This window comes from Colletotrichum siamense (assembly GCF_013390195.1).
Source record: "Colletotrichum siamense strain Cg363 chromosome Unknown KSG_Cg363_contig05, whole genome shotgun sequence".
In the NCBI taxonomy this organism is placed as follows: Eukaryota; Fungi; Ascomycota; class Sordariomycetes; order Glomerellales; family Glomerellaceae; genus Colletotrichum; species Colletotrichum siamense.
In genome coordinates this window covers 4,819,207-4,841,137 of record NW_023501018.1, presented here as the reverse complement: position 1 = coordinate 4,841,137, position 21,931 = coordinate 4,819,207, and the positions used below count along the sequence as shown (strand labels likewise).

Below are 21,931 nucleotides of genomic sequence, written 5' to 3'. Positions count from 1 at the left end.
AATGTGAGGCGGATAAAGACACGAAAACGTGGACTTGGTCTAAAGTACGTGTCTGGTACCGAACAGCTGTGAGGACAAACAAGTCGCATCGGGTAGAAAAGTTGATGGAGGCGATTTTGGAGGGCATTCAAAAGTTGGCTCTCCGGAGTATCTTCAAGCTCGATGACGACGTGGAGCGAATCGCCAAGGCTCTTGATGAGCTGCTGAGGGTGGAGCCTTCTTTGGAGGATTCGGATATCGACAACGGCAATGTTCAAGCCACGCAAAACATCGCCCCTCGCGGCAGCGGCCAGATGAACACGAACACTGGAGATAACGCAAAAAACTACCAGTTTTCCCATGTTACCTCCCTTTACATGAGTTAGTCTCCATAGAAAATGAGACTGTATTACGAATATTGACACTTCCAAATTGAAGATAATTATTTCGGCGAGGGTGCGAAAGGGCACTTCCCTGGGAATGACCCCGTGGTTGCGATCGAGAAAAGACGTACACGTAAGCCTCAGCCACCAAAACAATAAGTGTTTCTGTCCTGATATCGATTAGTCCGGATTCAAGAACTGCAAATCTTCTGCAGGAAGACTTGCGAACTCGAACGCATTTCTGCCACCAAAGAAAGTTACGAATGGCTTTCCGAAACAGAGAAATATAAGTCTTGGATTGCACAGAAGACAACACCTGGAAACGCTACACCACATGTTCTACTTTTGCATGGTAAGGCAGGGAGTGGCAAGTCGGTTCTCATGCAAAAGACAACGGACACGTTACTTCGAGATGCCAGGTGCCAGAATCGATTACTCGTGAGATTTTTCTTCGACGCCTTGGACCCTGAGAATATGAAGAATTCGGTCATTGGGCTTTTGCGCAGCTTTTTGCATCAACTACTGGAGCAATTGGAAGCCAGCAACGACATTATGGTCATTGTTGACGCAATCAGAATCCCGCAAGATGACTCAAGGTGGGATCGCAACACTCTTGAGCAAAGCCTGACAAAGCTCCTCAATGCGTTGAAAGACAGTGATATTTTTCTTTTTCTTGATGCCATCGATGAGTGTCAAAAGATTGAGGAGGCTAAGGAAACGACCCCATTTGATGTGCTCAGAACTCTTCATTCTCAATTCTTGCAAAAGCACACCAACATCAAGATGATGGTATCGGCGCGAAGTCCGAGAGACTTTGGGCAACTCCCAGATTCGATGGACATGACGGACATCGACATCACACGGCACAATCGACTGCACATTGACGAGTACATAGGCATTCAACTTGCAAATATGTATTCCGACAATCTGCCCTTTCGCCACAAAATCATACATCTTGTGTCTAATAGGGCTTCAAACATATTTCTCTGGGCAGAACTCGTGACTTCATTATTGCAGAGATTGGCAAGAGCAGGACTAGACGCATCGGAAACTATTGATAGGTTGAACGATATGCAGCCAGGGCTGAGCAACCTTTACCGAAGTCTTCTGGAGAAAATTGACGACAGTCGACGTACAGAAGCGGTCATGCTGCTCCAATTGGTCCAGGTTGCCGCACGACCACTAAGCTTGATCGAAGTCTGGTCAGTCTTGAACCAGAAGTCAACTTCTCAACGGCAACTGAAGTTGATGCAGGACGATCAAATTGCGGAGCAGTTGGGCGACCGGCTGCATAATTTGTCGGGTGGTCTAGTTGAGCTCAGAGCTTATCAAGCCACTTTACAGCCACAAAACGAACGACCGGTCAAATACACCGTGCAATTCATAAACCGATCTGTCAAATCATTCCTTCATGATGGAGAATTAGCCATGTCAAACTCCGATGTGGCATGCCACGCCGCAGTTGCGAAGCTTTGCACGAGCTTTGTTTCGAGTGCTCCATCGCTCAAGTTGGAGGATCAAAAGTTTGAGCTAGAAGTTGGATTTGTGGCATACGCAAGCCAATTTTGGACTTTTCACTCGCGAAAAGGCAGCGCGTTCATGTCCAATGATGGCATCCCATCTCGATTTTTGAGATGCCCCAAAGAGGGCAGTAACATCAACATACGCTTCATTAGATATGTGAAGCTTGGAAGCACAGCTTACAACAACATCAACGCAGAAGATATTCCGGAAGTACGTCTTCTCCAGCCAAATCTCTACCAGACGGGCAGCAGCCAAGCAAACTCGTCAATGCCTGAAACTAGTCTACTCTCCTTGCTGGCCTTTGAAGGTTGCGTTAGTCTGATCCCCTGGCATAGAGATAATTGCGTTAAATGTCGCACAAGCACTGGTATGTTCGAAAATGCCTTCTTTCTGGCTGTTTACCGTGGCTGGCTTGATGCTGCAGAGGCTATATGGCGTCTTGCAGAGGCGCCCTTCAACGTGGACACGCTCTATCAAAATGAAACAGCACTACATGCCGCATGCCGGACCGATAGGCTAGATCTAGTCAATTTTCTTTTGCAGAAGAACCCAGATCTTTTGGTCCAATCGAAATTTGCGGAAGGACTACCGCTTCACACGGCGGTATCATATGGGCATACGAAAGTTGTGATCACTATTCTTGAACATCTACGCATGTCATCTGACGACTCACTTGCTGCGGAAGTCTTAGGCAACAGACTTGAAGGCAGGGGACTCGAAACAATCTTACATCTTGCAGTGAACTCAAACGATATGGATATTCTCCAAGAAATCACGGACGCCGTGCGAGATTACGACATGGGGTGGTTGTTCCGTGCAAAGTCTTTGCGAAGCGGGACTGCAAAATCCATGGCGGAGGCAACATTACAAAATATCGAAACACAGATGCAGAGAGCCCAAGGAAAGCTGCCTCAGATGTTTGAGGCCCGATTGGGATTCTTAGAATCGGCAATATCTTTCTTGGATGCTGAGGATACTGAGTCGGAAATTAGTTAAGGTACGGAACTGGATAGCATTCTTTTTATCTGTTCACATATGACAGCACATCATCATGGAAATGTGGAATGGACAAATAATCCTTGATTTATTGCTTTCTTCCTGTCATATTCGGGCTCATATTTAGTCAAGGGACCACCCGGAGAGCTCAATACTCTAGACAGCTGCTCGAGTATCCTGATCGGTTGCGTTTTCTTAATTGTATTGGTTTCTTTACATAATGTCGAACTGACTATATTGCACTTAGATACACGTGTACTGATGCTACCAAACATGGAGCGAAACGCAATCTATTTTGGAGTAATGGTGACCTTGCTATCGCGAGCCTATTCATGAACCAGTACTGTCCGGAAACAGCAGGGCTCCCGGAATTTAGCACTCAGTGCCCACAAACGCTCCTGCATCAGCCGTGCGCTTTCTTATGCAAACATCGCAGATGAAAAGAATGCACCGATTCCAAACAGAAAGATCATTCCTACATTGGAAGAGAAGACCCTGGGTGGTCCACTGCTCGTGGATCGCGCCTTGAAGGTAGTTACATGGGCAAAGTCATCGGTGTCCTGCGTCCCAGTGGCCTCGGCAAGACCACGGTTCGGAGTCGAGTTGGTTTGAGTCGGGTCGGTGTTTGAAGTTTCCGAAGGAGCCGTTGGACTTGCTCTACTGGAAGGCAATGTTGCGTCACTCATTGTAAACGTGCGCGAGCGGGCAAGAGACGATGCAGTAGCACAAACAGTTGTAAGTTCGCCGTCCGAGATCGTGTAGATGACAGGCCCGTCGCATTCATCGTCTGTAGATTCCTTTACAGCCGAGTCAGAAATCTGCTGTACAAATTTGACACGTCAGCTACCCTATTCAGGTTGCGAATAGCCCAAAGTTCATCCAAAATACTTACCATTTGTTGGTTTGAGTCTGATATCCTTCCACCAATTCTGCAAGCCAGTTCCGAATCGAATGGGCAGATCCATTTCGTTTTAGGTGACCTATGACCGAAAGGACCGACTCCGTGCCATTTCCAAATGCAGCTTTCCAAGCATCCTATGTGCGTTGACAAGACCCTGCGGCAACAAATACAATCAAGGAAGTCCTGCCATTTGTTGTAAGGACAGGTTTTGAACACCCCATACAAGTCACAATACTTGCATCCTGGAGTATCTGCAGCGGCGAGCAATAGTCCTCTTGGTGTAATCTTGAGTCTCCCATCATGATGAAAATCGAATTTGTCGTTAGTTCCATCGAAATCGGCACCACGGCCCGAATCAGACGGCACCAAGTCGAAGCTTGAGGAATCCACGCGCTCGCGATCGGTAAGCTTCCAGTAGATATAGTTATCTTCTCCCCAGTTCTGTAGCCAGTCCGTACAGCCCAGTACTTTGCTGACCGTGTTCCTCTGGAGAAGGCATATGGCAAGCTCGTAGCGGTCATTGACGATCTCGCGGCAATCAAACTCGTAGGTTCTTCCAGTATTCATCTGCTTTTTGGTGGATAGGGTGCAGGAGAAAGAAAGCTCCGCGTAGAAGTAGAAAAAAACAAAAACAGTGAGATACATAGTGAAGACGTTGCCGGACGTATCTTGGACGGAGGGAAAGGAAAAGACAGTATGGATGCTGCAACAAAGGAATTCAACAAGTTGGAATGGGCTAACAGGAATGTTTATAAGATGGTGTCGCTCCCAGACTTTCTACCATCAGCTTCGAGCATTGGAAAATAATGTTTGATTTGGGGGGCACAGCCGTCGCGGCGTCCCCGAAGCATATCTTTCATGGCATGCCAACGATCTAATGACTCAGACGCCGGTTGCGTTCCTTGTGACAAAATCTTGTTCTCTGCACTCGGGGCCGACTCCTTCCTTCAGCTCAGCCTGATCGAGCCAGCTGAAGGGCTCATGGGATGACACCGGTCAAGATGAGGTTCACGCCTATCGCCCCCACTACCCTCCCTGTGCCAGCCGGTGTTGATAGGATGACATGACCCTACAGAGCGTTCTCTGCCTAATGTCCTTGAAACACTTATTGACCAGGGGAGATTATCTGATTGAGGTACCAAGTTACTTGCCATCAAACCTCGAAGATCCTGGCATGCCCGCATGAAGGCTGCCATCAGAGAAGTGGACGTATTCTGTGGAAATGGCCGGAGAGGCTCATGCCCGCTGACTGGCTATCGCATCCTTCCATCCCGGGATGATACAAACGTCTTGGTAGCTCGAGGCAAATTTGGAGCCCTCCCTCAAATGCTGGTTGACCTGCTCTGGACGTCTGGCTGTATTAGCAGGCAGCCATCTCATGGATTGTCTAAGTGTGATGAAACATGACATGGGCGGAACTATCAATGATTTAGATTGGCAAATAATCTTAGTACTAACTCCTTGGCAATTATGAATGCCCGTCTCGCTTTTACGTATTACGCTCAGAGCTGTTCTCATTCGGTAGACCCTTCGAATGGTCCAAAAACATTGAGCAATGCAATGAATTTCCCATGAGGTCTTGGAGAGATAGATTTGCGAATATCGCGACCCGACTCGCAAACCCCCTTGACCGGTCAAGCAGTAACTTGCAACCTGCAGACTGCAGACTGCAGCCATCCCTTCCGGGTATTGGACTGCCACCTCAGTTCAGCGGTAATCATCTCCCTGCACCAGGACCGGTTGCCTTACATTTGTTGGTTGCCTGCCAAGAAGAGTGATGGGGATACCTGCCGCAAATGGAAGTCAGCACCGATCTGAGGTCAAGTTCTTCTCCAATCCTATCCCTTACTCTGCCCTATGCATGTTGGGGAAGTTTTCTGCTTCATATTGCGGTGCCTGGCGTCCTCTGGTTTTCCGGCAAGGCAGCCTGGTGGAAACACCGGTGAAGACCCTTCCTGTACAACCATACACACTAAAGTAGGTACTTCGGCTGTAGGTGCTATTGCCCAGAGTTGCCTGCTCCTGCCGGTTTAACGGTCATCACCGAAGTGAATTAGGAGTCGATCATCCCCCCTTCTTGTTCCCAGCCCTCAGCTGTTATTGCGCCATGTGCATGCATACACGAGAGCCTCGTTCCCATCATGTTTCTCGAGTCCGAGGCTTCTGGAACGTTGCCCCCCCACCACGTGGCTTACTCCCATGAACAGAGCGTTGACCGCCACCGGGACGTCTCTATGGGTGCCGATTCGTCGGGGAAGCCACGGATCAAGCTTAAAATACACGATGGCGCGAGTAACAGGGGCGTTTTTGTTTACAGCCCAACCCCCCCCCCCCTCCCCCTTTGCGAATCCTTCCATTTGTTCTAAGGGCTTTGAGATGAGTGCCGGACGAGAAAGGCGGCCATGCCCCACACTGACTGACACAGCCCGGGGTAACTGCCGGACTCGGGTCGACATGGTTTGTGGTGTGTAGTAGGCTCCAGCAGAATGTGCAATTCTAGAGGCTATGAAGCGTTCGTCTCCCGACGGTACGACGAATCAATGGCCTTCAGACGCCAGCCCAGCCCAAGCCTTTCCTATGGCGCAGTGAAGAAGCTGAGGCTTCCAGGATGGCAGAGAACAGGTTCGCAGAGCGGAGGGGATGGCTCCTCCATTATGCTCTCAGTCGCAGACCTGACGGCCCAGACGAGTCTGCTGCCTACCGTCACTATCCAGTCGATGGTGATGGAAAGCTTCGTAGAATCGAAGGAGGTCGCTGCGCGGCAAGGTCATTCTATGAGAAGTTGAAAGCTTTGGAAAAGGCTTGAAGTATGCATGATGCCTTTGAAGAATCAAACGTGTTCCCATTGTCTTTGTAAATGCCTTGTTTAAACCCACATAATCCGGGCGATCACCCGCCGTGACTGAACCCTTTCTTGAACCAACACACTCCTGCACGCCTGTCAAGCCAAGCCAAGCGCGTCCGCACTGCCTGTGTATGCTTTTGTGTCATGACATGAAACCAATCATTATCTTGAATGCCAGTGCTCCAACAACTCTCTACGCTATGCAAACATTTTACTCGGCAACCAGGCCTTCCAAAACATTCATAGCCTTGGTGCCCTCGTTCTCAAACTTGCTGACCATCGCCTCGCACTCCTGACGCAACCTCTCCTCGGCCTGGTTCGCGTTGAAGTGGATCCACTCCTCAACCGTCATCCTCTTCTCCGGGCTGGTGAGCTCAGTACCCTTGTGCAGCAGCCTGTCAACAGCGTTCCTCTTGTCTGACTTCTCAGGCGACCCAAAGATGAGGTCGATATCGACCGGGTTCCAAGGCGTCGTGCTCTGGAGGCTAGCCAGAACCTTGCGCTTGGTCGGTGAGTTGGGGCGCGCTGGCGTGGATGAGGGTGCCTGCATCACACGCTTCTTTGCGGTAGCAGATCTTGAGGAAGGCGGCTGATTCTCTGCGTCGGAGGATTGAGGGGATGGTGAGGGAGACACAGCTGGTTGACGAGCTGACTGAGCAGGTGAAATACGCGGGGCCGCTGTTTGTTGCTGAAGGCTGCGACGTGTCGAGGGAGCAGCAGCCACTGGAGAAGAGGATGCAGGTGGAAGGCTCTTCTTCTTCGGCTGCTGCTTGGCTTGAGGTGTTGGCTCGGGGGCTTCTGACTCTGGCTCCTCCTCTTCCTCTTCCCCTTGTTCCTCCTCCTCCCTTTCAACTTGGGGCTCATCTTCATCCTCTGCTTCATCCTCTTGCGGCTCAGCTGGCGCTGGTGTCTGGCGCGCCGACGCAAATGATTGCCTTGCGGAGACCTCATCAACTTCGTCCGCCTCCTCTTCGTCCTGCTCAGGCACTTCCTCTGCCTCAACTTCAGCCTCGGCTTCCATTTCGGCCTCAGACTCGACCTCAGGTTCGGGCTCGACGACTTCTTCAGGCTCGGCAACTTCTTCAGGCTCGACTTCAGGCTCAGCAATTGGCTCAGGCTCAGCCTCAGGCTCAGCCACCTCAGGCTCGACCATATCAACCTCCTCTGTCTTGCTAGCCTCGAGGGAAGCACGCAATTCAAGCGACTTCTTGGACGGGCGGCCGCGCTTCCTGCCGGTGCTCCCGGTGCTCGTACGGCTGCTAGTGCTCATGCGGGCATTCTTGGTAGTCGTCGTGATCACAGTAGCAGTACTGATCTCGTCCTCCTCAGGGTCAATAGGCTCTTCAGGCTGGGCTGGCTCAACTGGCGCTTCCGGTTCGACCGCCATGGACAGCTCATCTTCCTCGACAGGAACTGGCGCAGCCTTGGCCTTCTGAGCCTTGGTCTGCTTCGAGACCTTTCGAGGCCCGGCTGCCTTTCGTCCCTTCTTGGGAACCTCGAGGACTTCGGGCTCGTCGATGGTCATCTCGGCCTCGAGCTGCTTCAACTCCTCGTCGACGGCTGCTTCGTCGGCCACGTACGGCTCGACATCGAACATTTGGCTGTCTGCCCGCTCAGGGCTGGCCGCTTGATCTTGGGGCACATGGGCCTTCTTTGTCTTTGGCTTCGGAGCAGGTACCTTTTGCCTTTCAGAATCAGAGTCTTGCATGATGTCCTCGTCATCAGTCAAGGGACGCTCCAAGTCCGCCTCGAGTTGTCGTTGAATCTCATCATCTTCGGGGAAAGCACCGGGCGCAGCTCTTAATGAGGCAGTGGAAGCCGTTGACTTGAGCGACTGTCCCGAAGCCTTTCGCGTTCCCTTGGTACCGGAAGCACGAGCGGTCTTGCGACCCTTGGGTGCCTTGGCAGGTGCCGGCGCATCAGCAATACTAATGTCTTGTTGCGACTGGTCAATGACGGAGCTGTCTGCAGCAGCCTTGCGACCACGCGGCGCGCGCTTTTTCGGTGCGGGTGCCTCGGAGACGGTCATCGCAGATTCGTCGGCTTCGTCGCTTGTGCGCTTGCGACCGCGCGCGGGCTTGGGGGGTGGTGCTGGCTCCTCAGCCTCCATAGGCTCGCTCTCTACAACCTCGACAGGCTCATCCTTCTTCGCCTTGGTCTTCCTGCCCTTCGCCGTCGTCGTGGCCTTCTTGGCCCTCGATCCCTTCTTGCCAGGCATCGAGGCGGTCGTCAAAACGCTGTCGTCCACCTCGGCGGGGGCGTCGGTAAGGGTGGTGATGTCTGATGCTGCTGTCGCTACGGATTGAACGGACAATCGTGCCGCGGTTTTGGAGCCTCTAGCTGCCTTGGCCTTTGGCTTCTTGGTTGCGCCGTACTGTTCCACGAGGGCAAAAAATGGGCATTCCGGTGATCGGTTGCAGTGCTCGTCCCTGGGGATGTCAGCTAGGTCCACAAAGGGAGGAGGCAAGACACTAACCAAGGCTTGTCACCCTGTTCCCACCCGTCTAATGCCAGGTCGCAGTAGGTACACGTCGCCATGTCATCGTATTCCAGGGAAGGGGTGTACTTCCATCCGGCCTCCGCAAGCTATGGATGGTCAGCGCAGGAATCAAGTTGCAGGTGCAAGGCGACTTACCTGCTTAGTCTTGCACTTCCAGCCTCTCTTGCCATCGTGCGGCCAGCGCCCACCGAAAGTCTCCTTCCTCGCGTTGATCATGCGGGTGCTGGAAGGATCCTCCGACGCGAGGTCGCCCACGTTCGCTTCAATGCCGGCAACAATAGCCCACCCACAGTTGGGAGCGTGCTTAATGTGCTCCTCCAGGGCATTGTCGCCTTCTTCCCACCCATCGAGGGACTTATTGCACAAAAAGCACGCGACATTATCTGGGTTCTCGGGGAACGGACGCCACACAAAACCTGCTTTCGCGAGCTGGTCCAAGTTAGCGCGCGTGTTCCTTCCCGATATCTTCTCCTGAGTTCAAACGTACGTCCTCTGGCAAAAGGTATTTCGCGTGCGGCCATGTCAGGTTCTTCGATGCGCCCTTTCCAGCGCCAGATGCGCGTCGTTTCGGTTGGGGGAAGGATTGTTTGAAGGAGGCAAGACGGCCTTCGAATGTGAAAAATTCGGCGGGAACCAAGCCTTCGAAAGACATGGCGGATATGATTTGGTATGGTATGTCGGGTACGGGCTGAAGCTGGTGAAGGTATGAATGTCGCGATCAGGGACGCGAAGCGTTTGCGAAGGGGTGAAGGGGGGCGGCGCGTCGATCGCAGAAAGCAAATGTTAATCGCAGCAAAAATGCATTAGGGCCGTGTAGGTTCGAGTGTAAATCGCGTCGGCCGTGGAAGAGAATAGCAATGCTGGAGCTGCGAAGGTTAGTAGCGAGTTGTTGTTGAATTGGTGTGGGAAAGCGCAATGACGGCGTCGGCCGTGATAAAAGCGAGGGACGGGAGTGTGCCGGGCGTGGGCTGGATCTGCAGAGCCCCAATCGCATTGGCTAGATCTGTCGCGTTTGTTTACATTCAGCTTCTGCTGTTCCCGTTGCTAGCGGCAGGAGTGTGGTGGGTCCGGCGGGGTGTGGCTGACGGATGCATGACATGAACCCTTGCGGGACATTCAAGCTGCAAGTGGCTAGAGCTCATGGCTATTGTGGCTCGACTATCGACACCTTAGTACCCCATCACTTCCCTCAAGCAGCAGACTGAACTGCACGGACTTTTAACAGTGTTATTTGGGGCTGTTTCCCCGTCATCTTATGATGACCAATGCTAAAGATATAATTACAACACTACTTGCTTCAACATGAATCAGCATTTACTGGGGAATGCCCAGCTCCTTGTAGAAGGCCTCAGTGCTAGGCTTGCGGCCAAGGAACTGCTCCAAGGTCAACATCTCCTCCTGGCTACCGCCCTTCTCCAGAACGGTGTGCCTGTAACGGCGGCCCTCCTTGCCGTTCATGGGGTCGGCCTTGAATACAGAGTAGAACATGTCGGTCGAGTACACCTCAGATGAGAGGTAGCCGTAGTAGCCGGCATCGTATCCTCCAATAAGATGACCGAAGCAGGCTTGTCCGTTGCCCCAGTTGCTGTGATGGTTAGCATCAAAACTCGTTGGGCGATACATAAGGGGTACAACATACTTCTTCTCGCCCTGAGCTTCGGGGCCCTTGATTCCAGCAATCTGGCCGCGAAGCTCGTTGTAGACCTCTGACATTTCCATGTTCTTGATCTCCTCGTGGCTCTTGGGGGTGTGGACAGTCATGTCGAAGATGCCGAAGTGAAGCTGGCGCAGGTTGAAGAGCGCAGCGTTGACATGCTTAGTGGAGATCTGCTTCTCAATAAGATCGTCGGGGATCTTCTCGCCGGTCTGGTAGTGGTTGGAGAGAGACTTGATGACGCTAGGAGTCCAGCACCAGTTCTCCAACATCTGGGACGGCGCCTCGACGAAATCCCTCACAGTGCTTGTTCCGTGGAAACGGCTGTAAGTGCAGCGGCCAGCGAGGTCGTGAATGCCATGACCCAGCTCGTGGAAGAGCGTAACAACCTCGTCGTGCTTGAGCAGAGAAGGCTTCTTGGGGGTAGGCTTGCTGAAGTTGCAGACCAGAGCAGTTGCAGGGTACCTGCGGGAGCCGTTCGCTTGCAGGTAGCCAGGCTGCAGGTTGAAGTTGGCAGCGTGGCCGTACTTGCCCTGACGCGGGTGGAGGTCAAGGTAGAGGTAGCCAACAAAGCCGTCACCCTCAGAAGCATCGTCCCAGACGCTGAAGATGATGACGTCCTCGTGCCAAGCAATATCATCGGCCTTGCCAGTAGGGCTCAATGTAGCACGATCCTCGGGCTTGAGCTCCACAAAGACAAAACCCAGAAGCTCCTCGAAGATCTTGAGCATACCAGCGATGGTAGAGGTAATGGGGAAGTACTCGGCAATCTTGTTCTCGTCGATACTATACTCCTTCTCGATCATCAATCGGTCGTAGAACTTGTGGTCCCAGAGGTAGTAGTTGCCGTCGTTTGACACGCCACGAGCCTCGGTATCCGCCTTCTTGAGCTCGAGCAAGTGCTCAACCTCCTTGGCACCGCCAGCGGCGAGGCGAGAGCGGAGGTCACCCAGGAAGTCTGTGACGGTCTTGGAGGTCTTGGCCATCTTGTCCTCAATACGGAGGGAGGCGTGGTCGGGGTAGCCGAGCATACGAGCAGCCTCGTCGCGAAGGACGATAGCCTCCTTGAACAGCGGAGCATTCTGGTTGCATTTGTTCTCGTTTTGAATAAAAACCTTGCGTCTCGTCTCGGGGTTCGTCGCGAACTTGAGGGTGGGGAAGAGGTCGGGGTACTTGAATGACAGCTTGAGCTTGCCCTCGTTCTCGCCGGTGCCCTTCTCAAGGCCGTCGATGACGTCCTCGGAAACTCCGTCAAGCTCTTCGGGGGTGAACCAGATGCCGCCGTTCTCCTCATTGAGGTTCTTCTGGAACTCGATCTGGATCTGACTAAGACGCTTCTTGATCTCCTTGAAGCGGTCTCGCTGAGGGCCAGCAGGCAGACCCAGTCCCATCTTAATGTAGTTCTTGTAGTCCTTCTCGAGCAAACGCAAGCTCTCGGGGTCAAGCCCCTCGGCGTCCTTGCGGTTGTGGATGGCCTCAATCAGCTTGAAGACATCCTCCCTCATGTTCACCTCGATGGAGAAGTCGTCCATGATCTTGTCGGCCTCGGTGGACGCCTCGCGCAGGGCAGCATCTCCAGAGACGTACTGGTAGAAGCCGAGTATTCTAGTCGACAAGCCACTCTCGTTCTCGTCCTTGGCGATGGGGCGCATGACATTGTCGAAGGTGGCCTTCTCGGCGGGGATCTCGGCGACGAGCTTGTCGAGGAGGGCACGCGTCTGGTCGCAGATCTTCTTGGAATCGCCGACGATGGACTCCTTGGTGCCGGTGAAGACGGGCGGTGCCTGGGGCGGCGACTTGTACTTGTCGGGAACCGTCATGGCGGCGGTCACCAATGGGCGGTATGTGGAGGTGGGAGTGGCGACGAGGGGATTCGGTTTGAATCGCAACTGGGCGAAGAGAGAAGTGATTCTCGGAACTGCTCGCGGGGCCGCCAGGATGAGAGATGTTACGAGGAAGAAGAGGGAGAAAGAGAGTATAAGGAGGGGTAGGCGCTTGAAGTTGAAGAAAGCGAAGGACGCCACGGCGACTGGGCGAAACACGGTTCGATCAGTCGGTCTAGAGTCGGAGCGGGGGAGGGGAAGCAGGAGCACCAGGTGAGGCGGTGGTCACTGATGCAGGGTCGGTTGGATGCGGTGGTTGCTAGCTGGCTGAGGCGGTTATGCTGGTGGTGGTCAGGTAAGGTACAGCAGGCGAGGTAGAGTTCGAGTAAGGCAGGCGCGGGTAGTTACGCAAAGCAGTGGACTGAGGTGGTGACTTGCAGGAGCTCAGGCGGGGACGATGTCTAAGTGGAAGGTGGCTAGTGGTTGATGGCGGGACGTCGTCTGCCAGCGACTGAGGTGCTGCGTCCAGTCCAAGCTCCCGGCGCTGCGACATCCGCCCCACGCTGAGGCAAGCGGGGTGTCAGTTGTCGCCTTTGCTGTCCTGCCCGACTGTGTGCTGTCTTGTATGGAGACATGTTTGTTCTAGATGGTTTTTGACCATCCGCACATCTGCAGAGCACTTGCATCTTTTTCAATTACTTGGGCCATCGTTTCAATTGCGTTAACGAAGGTGTTGGGATGGTCAATGGACCATGACCAAACAGTGGCACCCCAGTTGGACCCTTCTGCAGGTCCAGATGCCCAGACGCAGGCCACATCGCCTGACACTGAGAAAGATTATGTAAGACAGCGGCATCGGCTGATGCGGGGTGCTGCGTTGCTGGGCAGACAGCCGGGGATGGTTGCAACAAACGGCTGATGACATCTCATCCGCATGGTCTGGCCAAAGCAGGGCAAGAGTGACGGTAATTAAGACGGCTCAGAGATCAAGCATAAAGACAGTTGTCGATATGGATGAGGTCAATGATTGCCATCAATGCCGCTGATCCGCAGCCACCTCTAACCCTCTAAAATAAACAAGCATGACCCTCGATGCTATGCAGCGCACACACACATCGCGCAACCTCCTGACGTCCGTACGTGAAAGTACATGCAAATAGGTATCAAAGTGTTTATTTCTTTGTGGTATCGGTTCTATCGAGAGCCGTACATGATGATCCAGAGCAAGCCTCTGACGAGCAAACTCCGGAAATACCCAAATTCCCTACAAGTAGCGAAACAATCGCCCAACGCAACGCAACGCAAAGCAAACGCCATCCCATCGTGCCAGCCATGCAAAATGTCTTCGTAAGCTGCTCTTCTTGATCTTTCTCTCCCGTGTATGTCGTACATCTCGCTCGAATGCCTCCTCTCTGTCGTCAACTAGGTGGCGACCGCTTAGTTGGCAAGGATGGTGCGGACGAGCTCTGTCTCTGTTGTTAGCAATTTGTCGGGCGTGGACAGCTTGCCTGCGCGAGAGGCATCGAAAAACATACCGGTGTAGTTGACCTGGCCGGAGCTGGTGTCTACAGCCTTGAGCAGCTCGTCGACCTCCTCGTCCGTCATCTTCTCGCCGAGGTTGGTTAGGATGTACTTCAGCTGGCCGACGCCGATGAAGCCCGTCATGTCCTTGTCAAACACCTGGAAACCGCGGCAGTACTCCTCGGGCTCGCCAGGGTCGCGGAAGCCGCCGGGGCGGTTAAGGATGCGCTGGAAGGTCTCGAAGTCGACTATTTGCAAAGTCAGTCGCCAGTCTTCTTTCCCTTCACATCTCGTTCGAATCAAATCGCGTGTCGCGTTGCACGGAGTGTTCGGCGGCGACAGGCACAGATGATCGGGCGGGAAACTCACAGTCGCCTCCGACGTTCTTCTCAAGGTCGCGGATCTCGGTGAGGGTAGGGTTCTGGCCGCAGGCGCGGAGCAGGTCGCCGAGGCTGTCGATGGCGACACGGCCGTTGCCGCGCTTGTCGAACAGGGAGAAAGCCTCCTTGTAGTTGGTCGAAGCCTGAGCGTCGTACTGGTTAGAAGCCATTTTGGAGATGAAGTTCTGGTTGCGTGTCTGCGCAAAGGTCTCGATGTGTTCGCGGGGTTGCGGTTTGTGATGCGTCGCAACGGTGCAGAAGAATGTAGAAGTGAAATGGCGCGCAGAGGTGTATGCAGTGGGAGAAAGATTGGGTGGGAAGAAGGAACAGAAATGTCGTGATGCAGAGTCGGATGCTTCTAGCCTGGCGCCGAGTCCCAAAGTGTGCTGCTGCCCTGTTGTCGCTACCAGTGGTTGGTTGGTGCCGCCGCTGATCGGAAAGTTCGCCCCGTGGCTGGCCGCTGTTGTTTGGGTTGGACGCTGGATCTGTTGGCGGGTGGATGGCGGGCTGCTCGTCCTTTCTCCCACTGCAATTTTCCCGCCCAAAGTGCTTCTACAAGGTTCGCCGCTGAACCAACCAGACGCTAAGGCAGGTTTTTCGACTCCTCCAGGCGAGTACCTCACCACTCACGTCGAAAAAAGGGGCTGCCGAATGGCTGACTGGCTCCTCCCTTCCCTTTGTTTACATTTTTCTGTGTGAGGGAGGGGTGGGGGTGGAAAACAAAACAAAAAAGCAATTGGGGGGGACTCCAAAACTCACCATTCTGGTCTGTGTAATGTGGTACGGTTGGTTCCTCTGTTCTGTTCTCTGGTAGGACGAGCGAAAGAAAGGCAGACTTTTGGTGTGTTGTTTTGATTGAGACGAAAAAACTACGAAGCAGAAGCAAAGCAGGACAATGATGTTTTCTGCAAGTTGAATGTTTGGCGGTCGAAACGCTTTATGTTCTCAAACCCCCCTCCCCTCCCCTCTCCTTATCCTGCTGTTGGCCTGTCCTCTGCCATTTTTTATCCAATGTTCATTTTTATCCAAGCCGGCCCTGGGCCATGGGGATTCCCAGTCACCGTTATTCATGCGGTTTACAGACGGGCGGTGTGAGTCTGCCCGCTGCACCGCTGTGCGCACTATTGGGGGACGGGAGGCACCCTGGGCGGGCGGCGAGCGGTAAGCAGCACCACTACCATTGCGCCAGGCAAGCAAGCAAACCACCAAAGGCAATCAAGGCGAACACAGTGTGCCACCGCCCGGTGCAGCGTTTGGGAGCATCTCAGTCGACACATCCGCCAAAACTCTTGAAACCTGACGGGGCAACGAGGGCCGGTGGGGTCGCAGTGGCAGGAGCCGAGCGCCGCGGGACCCGCACAATCTCAGGCCCGTCGCCGAACGGCCAATGACGTGTCGCGAATGTCTCCTTCACCCATGACCGCCAGCGACCCAATTCCCACCGCCAACTGGGCACCAGTCATCTTTCATGGGCCATGGCGTGCACTATCGACAATCACTTTCGCAGCATCGTCACTTCACGAGGTTATGCACCGCACTTTTATGTCATGACATGGCCGTCGTCTCGATAATGAACATCTCGTCGCTTCTCGCACGTTGTGATCGCCCTCGAGCGGTTCGTCCCGACACCTCAGACTCAGGCCCCGAGCCGGCGAGTCATTCCTCCACCCCTCGATGACAACCTTCACTTCCTCTTGGCCAGGATTATCGTCGTCCCCCAGACCGCCTCGACCTCCACCTCCCGCCACCTGTCGCCCTTCGCCTTCCACTCCGGCACCGCCTCTAGCAGCCGGTCGAACAGCGCGTCCGCAATGTCCCCCGTCCCGCCCTCCGCCCGGCTCTTGATCTCCGGGTGCGCGTCCCGCCACCCGCGGTACGAGCTGAACGTGCGCACGTAGCCCTCGAACTCGCCCAGCTTGAGCATCTTGCGCTGCCACGCCGCCTCGGGGGCTACGTCCGCCCCGATCTGCGACGTGGTGCGGTCCGGGTCGTAGATGATGCGCTTGACCTTCTCCCACTCCGACGCGGGCGGGTCGACTACCGACAGGTTGTCCCGGAGGATCTGGCGGCCCGGCTTCTCCCAGTACTCTCCCATCGTCTCCAGTGGAAATGCGGGTGACGCCTGCCCCTCGCCGTAGCAGAAGTGGTCAAAGATGGCGTTGGCCTCGGGGTACCCGATGAGAATGTTGTCCTTGTAGCCCCAGAACGCCAGCGTGCCGCCGCTTTTGACGACCCGGGCGAGTTGGGGCCAGACTTTGGAGTAGTTAAACCAATGCGCCGCTTGACCCGCTACAACGAGGTCCACAGACTGGTCCTCCACGAAGGAGAGGTCCTCGGAGTTGGCCTGGCGGAACGTGATCTTGGGGTCCGTCGTTGAATCTGATGCCTGCTTTACCATGTTGGCGCTCGGGTCGATGGCGATGACCTTGCTGAAATGCGGTGCCAGTTCCCGTGAGATGAGGCCGTGGCCACAGCCTAGGTCAAGTGCCGTCCCATTCGATGACTTCGCATTGTGGTATCCCAGGATCGTCTTGTACAGCGATGCTGGGTATGACGGACGGAAAGCCGCATATCCAGCCGCGTTGAACGTGGAGCGTCTGGAGAATGTCAGCTTATTCTTGGTGATGAGGTTGCATGGAAATGAGGGCTTGCATACGCAAAGACAGACATCGTGAAATGCTTCTGTGTATCTGTAATTGGTGTGTTGCTATTGGTCGGCGCTTGTTGACGCCGAAGAGAAGGATACAGTTCAGTTTGGTGTTGATGTTTTGATGAAGTTCAAGTCTGGCCTCCCATCTGTAACAATCTCCAACAAAGAGGCACCCCCGTACCTCTTTATCCTCCTTATTCGGCTCTTTCGCAAAGTCCCACGGCACCAGACAGCCGACTGATGTTGCCACAGCCCAGTCACGAAAGCCTCAAAAACCAGCAGACTGACTAAGGTATCCGTCGACATCAAGCAACATGCGGCTCAGCCCAGGCCTCATCGGCCGTGGTTCCCCAGTTTTCCGCCCCCCACGCGGGCGGTATCCGCCCGCGGCGCACTGAGATGTGGCCTCGGGCTCGGCCACAGCGTCTCCACCTGACGTGCTCGGAGCTCCTTATGGCATGGAGATTCGAAAACCTCCGAGCCGCCCTACCCCTCATCTCCGACCACCTCGCTCTTCCTCAACTCGAGTCCTCACCACTTGTGATTGTTTACTTCACGATAAGAGATCACTGCATTGTTGCCCGACATGTCGACCGAAGCCACCGCCCGCGCCTTCTTCTCGTCAAAGTTCTTCGCCGTGGTGGGCGCCAGCTCGAACCCCGCCAAGTTCGGCCACAAGAGTGCGTTCCGGCCCCCGAGTCATCCACCCCGTCATTCTTCAATCCTCCTCCCGCTCACTCATGGAGCTAATAAGACGGAGCGCTGCCACTTCACTCAATTGACACTCACACATCACTGGCTTGCTCTCACAACCTAGCCTGACCCCTCACAAGACACCCAACAGCACCACTAACATAAAACCTCCAGTCTTCGCCTGGTACCTCCACCACAACATCCCCGCGACGCCCATCAACCCGACCTCCAACACCGTCAACGCCGCCGGCAAGGACCACCCCGCGGTCCCCAACCTCGCCGCCCTGCCCAACCCCAAGGAGACCTCCGTCTCCATCATCACCCCGCCCGCCGCCACCCTCAAGGTCCTCCACGAGGCGAAGGAGCTCGGCATCCCGGCCGTCTGGCTGCAGCCCGGCACCTTTGACGACGCCGTGCTCGAGTACGCGCGCGGCGAGGGCGGCTTCGAGGCCGTCGTCGCGGGCTTCGGCGGCGGCACCGTCGGAGGCGAGGGCTGGTGCGTCCTCGTTGATGGGGAGAGGGCGATGAAGTCTGCGGGGAAGCTCTAAGCGTAGCGTACCTAGCCCAGGCCACGATGGAGGAGCAGCAGTAGCGGCAGCGCTGTGCCAAGAACGACGGGACGACCACGTTGACATGTTTGTTACGAAATGAATTACGAGAATTTACCCTTTAGTTTGGGAATGCGTGACCCCCTCCCCAGGCACCGGGCCTCCAAAACACACACGCCTGGATCATCCATCGTGAAGAAACGCCGCGTTGGCGAGGGCTCACCGAGATAGCTCCGTTCCACGGTGCCTTTAAAGTTGTGACGACGTTCAGGTCACACCACCACCACCCCTCTCCCCCTCTGTTGCATGCAGGATCACTCCAGCAGATCGAGGGTCTTGGGATCTTGTCATTGATTCCCCCGGTGTGATCGAGTCAAGTTGCCAAGTCTGGGGTAAGGAACCTAGCGCGTCGTCCGTCGGCTGCCGGACCGGATTTTGAGCCTCAAGTGATCCCATCACGAAATCGCTCCAGCTCACTACCCCAAGGAGCAGAGAACTCGCCCTCCCATGAATCCAATCTTCTGCCCAAATTCAATTCTTCACCTTTTCAGAGAAACTCGTCTCACCCCATCTCCCGACATCTCATCTCCAATCCCAACCCCTGTTCATCCTCAGTCCAACAACAAACGGCCGACGCACACGCCTCATCCGCTACCCCGACTTTTGCTCCCTTGATCCGTCCCAAAGCTTTCCCCGCAATTTGCACATCCAGTCGCTGGGTCCCCACACAAGCTGAAGCTTCATCCCCAAACCTAAACCAACCCAACGCGTATTAGTCTAGCTCCCCCTCTCCTAGACCAGCGCACCCAACCTGCGTGTGCTGAGAACTTGGAGCTAAGAGCCTTCTTATTACTATGGTATGTCGAGGCGCTCACGGGTAACGATACTCGCGTGGGCCGCATGCGCTACTGCAAGCCCGGGCTCCGCGTCTCTCCCGTCCGCCGTGTTATTCCCTTCGCTTTGCCGTCTAAATCCGGCCGGCACAGACATCATTGGACCATTCTTCATGTTCTCTGTCAGTTCTCTGTCAGAAATTCCCGTTGGCCGCTGCCTCGTCACATCTGCGCCCTCCCTCGCCTCCACGCGAGATGAGCGAATCAGCCTCACCTGGAGCCCCAATCGACTCGTCACAACGGTCTTTTCTCCTCCCCTCGTAATCAGAACCGGCCGTACGGTGGACGGCTCCAACTGAGACGTTGACAGAAAACTTCCCCAGATTCGCACGTCTGCGCCCCTCACTGTCACATCCCAACCCCGTCTAGTTGGGGGACATGGGAGGGGGGCCCATAAACGTCCAGACCTCCTCGAGCCCCAAACGTGACCTCCACACAAGAAACTTCCGCCTTGGGCGAATCATCCTCTGTAGATCCTGCATCATGCCACTCCCGGTCCGGCATCCGGGGGGTTTGCAGTCACCACCCATCATCCCTTGTGCCGAACCCTCCACGCTCTCTGCCGGTCGCCCTAGCGAAATGCCCTCCTCGTCCAATGCCTCTCCCCAATGATGGCAAGGCAAGAACCCCGTCTCGTCCATGATGGAGGCCCTGCTGCCAACTCTCCGACTGGACCGGTCGTGCCAGCAGGTCCTTGCCAAGATGGCCGGTCCTCATACCCATGTCGAGGGCTTTCAGTCCTCCTCCTCTGGGCGTAAGGCAATATGCAGATGGGGGGAAGGACTAGACTCGTTGTGGTGTCCTGGGGAGCCTTCATAATGGAGGGCTCTGGCAAGTTCACCTCATCTTGCTCTTGCGTCCCTGACATCTCTTGTTGTTTGTTCCTCATTGTTCATCCAAACCTTTTCCTGTATCATTAGCTACTCCGTCATCAACATCATTGTACCAAAAGACATACATCTTTATTTAATTTGGCAACCATGGACCACAAAGAGTTCCAAGAAGTCCGCTCACATTCGCACCACAACGGCCACCATCGGCCGCCCCGTGGCCCGCCGACGCCGCACGCCAACGGCTACGAGTACGCCGACGAGTACATCCACCCCGAGATGAGCCGCGACGACGCCCTGAAGAGGATGAAGACGGCCGGGTCTATCTCCATCTCGCCCGAGCTGTTTGAGAAGCTGTACCTGTCGCCGCAGAATCAGGTCAAGGGCGAGTTGCGCAAGACGTTTGGTAACCCGACGCCAATGTTAGTTCCCCAAGACAGCATGTATGTCTGAGGATATGTTTACTAACCTGTGACAGTGCCATCGTGGGCTTCCTTATCTCCCTGACTCCCCTCTGCTGCGATCTGATGGGATGGCGTGGTGCTGGTGGTAGTGGTGCCGCAGGCATGTAAGTCAGACCGTTCCTTCATCCTCCCCCTGACTCTCGACTGATGTTCCATCATACAGTCCCACATACTTCTTCTTCGGCGGTCTTCTCATGTTTGTTGGCGGCCTGCTTGAATGGGTCCTCGGCAATACCTTCCCAGCGACGGTCTTCACCACTTTCGGGGCCTTTTGGGCCTCCTTCGGCGGAACCCTCAACCCCTCCTTCGCGGCCTTCTCGTCGTATGCCCCGGCGGGTGAAGCTGGGGCCGCAGGACTGGCGACCAAAGGCTTCAATGCCAGCTTCGGTAAGTCGTCCATCTCTCGATGGTAACTTCGTCATTGATGCTGATCGGTCTGCCAGGCTTCATCACCCTTGCCATGGGAATGATCTGCCTTGTCTTCCTCGTTTGCTCTCTCCGAACCAACATCGTCTTCTTCGTCATTTTCCTGACTCTCGTCCCTGTCTTCGGCCTCATCACTGCCGCTTATTGGTTCCTGGCCATGGACTTTACTGGCAACTCTGCGTTTGCGGCTAAGCTCCTGGAGGTGAGTCATTATGTCTCTGGAATTAACATTGAAAGATATGAAAGCTGATTTATGGTACTTTTCAGGCTGCTGGGGCGTGTGCGTTTGTGGCATGTATGGCCGGCTGGTGGCTCATCTTCGCCATCTTGCTTCCGTCGGTCGACTTCCCTCTGGAGATTCCCGTTGGTGACTTGAGTCGGGTCATTCGAGGAAGGAGCGAGAGGAGTCAAGTCTGAAAGACAATTAACTAGAAGGGGGGTACTGGGTAGGGCCCTTGGTGTAAGATGCATCAGAAAATGACAGCTTGTTCCCGCCAAAAAAACACACACATGCATTTGGAACAATAAAAGACACTCGTCAAACTATTTCTTCACGTTTGTGTCGGAGAGCCTCTTGACTGGTGACTTTTCCTAGCAGGCCAGGGTGAAGTTTGTAGAAACTGCGACTGTTCCCAAGGACGGAGGGGTTTTGCTGGCCGCAACGGTAGTTCATACGAAACCTAGAAAGTCGGCGTAGGAACAGCCCGTTTGCGAATAAATACCTGATACAAGGCTTCCAACGGAAGCAAATCGATGCAAGTTTGGCTTTCCCCTTCTTTCATGTTTTCTTGCTTCGGGGTCGTTCCCCTCCTCGTTGGATGGTGGATGGTAGGTAGACCTGAACAGGAAAGACCTCTGCAGCGGCCAGGCTCCTCCTCTCAAAGGGAAGGCTCGACCGGTTTCGCTGTCGGCCTTCAGTAT

General features: G+C 54.5%; 5 protein-coding genes across 5 annotated transcripts; 2 read left to right on the top strand and 3 right to left on the bottom strand.

Annotated features, from left to right (window-relative positions):
- Positions 1–6,839: 6,839 nt before the first annotated feature.
- bir1 lies at positions 6,840–9,780 on the bottom strand (the record flags this gene model as incomplete). The annotated part of the gene is made up of 4 exons (XM_036640693.1): positions 6,840–9,057; positions 9,105–9,214; positions 9,264–9,557; positions 9,616–9,780. 4 exons carry the CDS (start codon positions 9,778–9,780, stop codon positions 6,840–6,842), a joined length of 2,787 nt encoding a protein of 928 aa, XP_036494751.1.
- A 662-nt stretch (positions 9,781–10,442) lies between these two features.
- On the bottom strand, positions 10,443–12,602 carry PRD1-2 (Saccharolysin; the record flags this gene model as incomplete). Its single annotated transcript, XM_036640692.1, has 2 exons — positions 10,443–10,713; positions 10,768–12,602. 2 exons carry the CDS (start codon positions 12,600–12,602, stop codon positions 10,443–10,445), a joined length of 2,106 nt encoding a protein of 701 aa, XP_036494808.1.
- A 1,440-nt stretch (positions 12,603–14,042) lies between these two features.
- Positions 14,043–14,676, bottom strand: cdc4 (Myosin regulatory light chain cdc4; the record flags this gene model as incomplete). The annotated part of the gene is made up of 3 exons (XM_036640691.1): positions 14,043–14,071; positions 14,141–14,374; positions 14,496–14,676. The coding sequence occupies 3 exons, from the start codon at positions 14,674–14,676 to the stop codon at positions 14,043–14,045; spliced, it is 444 nt and encodes a 147-aa protein (XP_036494806.1).
- Positions 14,677–17,742: 3,066 nt separating this feature from the next.
- Positions 17,743–18,397, top strand: CGCS363_v008841 (uncharacterized protein; the record flags this gene model as incomplete). Its single annotated transcript, XM_036640690.1, has 2 exons — positions 17,743–17,836; positions 18,024–18,397. 2 exons carry the CDS (start codon positions 17,743–17,745, stop codon positions 18,395–18,397), a joined length of 468 nt encoding a protein of 155 aa, XP_036494810.1.
- A 1,873-nt stretch (positions 18,398–20,270) lies between these two features.
- Positions 20,271–21,427, top strand: alcS (the record flags this gene model as incomplete). The annotated part of the gene is made up of 5 exons (XM_036640689.1): positions 20,271–20,542; positions 20,599–20,688; positions 20,748–20,971; positions 21,028–21,212; positions 21,278–21,427. The coding sequence occupies 5 exons, from the start codon at positions 20,271–20,273 to the stop codon at positions 21,425–21,427; spliced, it is 921 nt and encodes a 306-aa protein (XP_036494809.1).
- Between the last annotated feature and the right edge of the window lie 504 nt (positions 21,428–21,931).